Source organism: Sinocyclocheilus anshuiensis, unplaced genomic scaffold (genome assembly GCF_001515605.1).
Source record: "Sinocyclocheilus anshuiensis isolate Anshui unplaced genomic scaffold, SAMN03320099.WGS_v1.1 scaffold1430, whole genome shotgun sequence".
Lineage (NCBI taxonomy): Eukaryota > Metazoa > Chordata > Actinopteri > Cypriniformes > Cyprinidae > Sinocyclocheilus > Sinocyclocheilus anshuiensis.
This window is the reverse complement of record NW_015555721.1, coordinates 208,524-211,331: the sequence shown is the minus strand read 5'-3', so window position 1 is coordinate 211,331 and position 2,808 is coordinate 208,524. Positions and strand designations below refer to the sequence as shown.

Here is a 2,808-nt window from a genome sequence, read left to right as displayed (position 1 = left end):
GAACACCGGCTCTGTGTAGTTAATGCTGCTCAATGTGAAAGCCCACACGTGATGGAGATTTACTGCTGATTACAGAATGGCTTTACTGACAAGTAATTTAATTATTAAGTAATTACTTATAATTTAAGTAATTTATGCGGTTTATCGTGCAGCCCTATAAATTATCCTATAAATGATCAATGATAATTAGCATTCTAACTCAAATGCGAGGTCATAGTAAAATGGAGTCAGATTATAATTTAACTTAAATTAAATAACTTTGCGCGCCAAAAAGACAGAACACACAGGAAACCTTCATCCACCATCGGATACCTCCGTTGGGACAATCCCGTGGACCTTACAGGATCATATCACTCCTGTCTTGAGTCTTTACATTGGCTCCCTGTCAGATTCTGTGTTGAGTTTAAAATTCTTATAAAGTTTTGCATGGTTTGGCCCCTCATTGTCTCTGATCTTTCAACCCCCTACACACCAGCATGTGTAAAGCTGACCTTTTAATTGTTCCATTTACTTTTATTTTCAAAATCTATCAAAACTTTGGAATTCTTTGCCTGCCGAGATTAGGCAAGCAGAACCCCTTAGTATTTTTACATTTTCCCTTATTTGTTTTAGATTATTTTTTGGGGTAGCTTTTACCTGATTATTTTGTAATTGTGATTATTTTGTAATTGTCTTATTCTTTATTTACTTGTTAAACTTTTGATAGTTTGCATTTTATTTTTGTCTGTATTTCACTTTTATTAATGTATTGTTTGTATAATTGTATTTCTTATTTGATCTTATTCTTGTGAAGTGCTTTGAGGTGTTACTTTTAAAAGCACTATAGAAAGTTTATTATAAATAAGACATTGATTTACCATTAAGATTAGCTGGATTAAATTAAGGTCAGATTTATAAAAACAAGCCTTGCAAATTAAAGTTTTATGTTAAGTGCATTAAAGAGAAAATTGAAAGGCAGTGACTTTACTTTAAAGGCACTGTGTTTGTATATATATATATTGTGTAGTACATTGTGATTTTGTGTAGTTTGTCAAGCCAACTGAAAATATGTTGAAATGTTTGGAGGAAAAAATCTCTGGCATTTTTGCTGATGTGTTGTCCCATTAGTAATATGAGTTTTGTTTATTATTACAGTATAAGTGATTAAAATACTGTACATCACAGCCTACTCTTAAATTTGTTTAACAGGTGCACAAACTGAATGTCCTCTTCAGCTCAACCCACAGAGAGTTGTTGTGAGATACGGCGGTTCTGTTGCAGCTAAATGTAACACTTCAGTCCCGCATAAAGGGATGGGATGGGAAGCCAGTGAGGGAGCAGTGCCCATGACCAAAAACCAGAGTCTGATCACATGGAGAGTGCCAGAACTGACAGAATGGGACATAAAGCCATTCTGCTACATAAACTATAAGGATGTGGATCAGTGTCCAGTAGAGCTGCCAGTCACTGTTTACAGTCAGTTTCTCTGTTACTGATATTTTTTTCTTTTTATTCTCAGAAATATCCAATAAATGTACATTCATCACAGCAGATTTCAGAGTGTGTAAATCTTCCTCCACAGAGACTCCAGACAGTGTGTTCATCAGTGTGAATCACAATGGACCAATGAAGGAGGGAGAGCTGTATGAGCTCCAGTGTGACGTTCACAATGTGGCTCCTGTTCAGAATCTCACTGTCAACTGGTACAAAGGACAGACTCTGCTGGATCAAACCACCTTCACTGACACTAGCGAGACTCCAGTGAATGAAACTGTCAGACTCCTGATCCGTCCAGACAGAGCTGATGATGGAGCTCAATACAGGTGTGAAGCAGAGCTGGATCTGGGAGCAGAAGGACCTCAACCTCATCCTACAATTTCATCAAATCCTCTCAGCATTACTGTATATTGTACGTAAGATCTGTTAGCTTATATGATTAATATTTTTAGAGTATGTTAACATATCCGAATCAAGAAGACTTTTAGTGGTTGTAGCAGTGACACAGTGTGTCAAGTTGTGTAGTAATAGGGATCAGATGCATCATGTGACTTTTTTTTACAGTGGGGAATTCTGCCTAAATTAAAATCCTAGATGTGTTTGACCTTTTTGAAATGTTTCGAGGCGATTCTGATGTTCCACTTTTGCAGATGAGATTGAGAGGATATAAAAGTGAGCAGTCTAATTTTAAGCAATTTAGTCAAACGGGAGGAAATTAGCATCTCATTTGTAAGAGGGACTCAGAGAGATCAGCCACACTGATGCTGTTTCATAAGGAGAGCAGTGTGTACTGGAAAACACTTCATATTTGAAAGATTTCTCAACCACCACAGAACTTGGAGCAACACACTCTCAATAAGGACATGTCAATCTACTGACTTTTATCCATATGCAAAACAACACTCCTTTATCAAAAAGTGTGAGGAACAGACTGAACTATTTAAGTTATTAAATGAAATGTACAGTGGAGAAAATATTTATTTGATCCCCTGCTGGTTTTGTAAGTTTGCCCACTTGCAAAGAAATGAAGGGTCTGTAATTTTCATGGTAGGTTTATTTTAACGTACAGAGACAGAATACCAACCAACAAATACAGAAAAAACACATTATATAAAGGTTAGAAATTGAATTGCATTTCAGTAAGTGAAATAAATATTTGATCCCCAAGCAAAACATGACTTACTACTTGGTGCAGAAACCCTTGTTGGCAAGCACAGAGGTAAGACGTTTTTTGTAGTTGGTCACCAGGTTTGCACACACCTCGGGAGGGATTTTGATCCACTCCTCTTTACAGATCCTCTCTAAATCCTTAAGGTTTCTTGGCTGTTGTTT

General features: G+C 36.6%; 1 protein-coding gene across 1 annotated transcript in view; it reads left to right on the top strand.

Annotated features, from left to right (window-relative positions):
- The window catches only part of LOC107672430 (vascular cell adhesion protein 1-like), a 31,152-nt gene that overhangs the window by 11,210 nt on the left and 17,134 nt on the right, over positions 1-2,808 (top strand). Inside the window, exons 2-3 of the mRNA XM_016465617.1 lie at positions 1,189-1,455; positions 1,562-1,888. Of these exons, the coding sequence (XP_016321103.1) occupies positions 1,189-1,455; positions 1,562-1,888 (594 nt within the window). The remainder of the gene's footprint in view (positions 1-1,188; positions 1,456-1,561; positions 1,889-2,808) is intronic.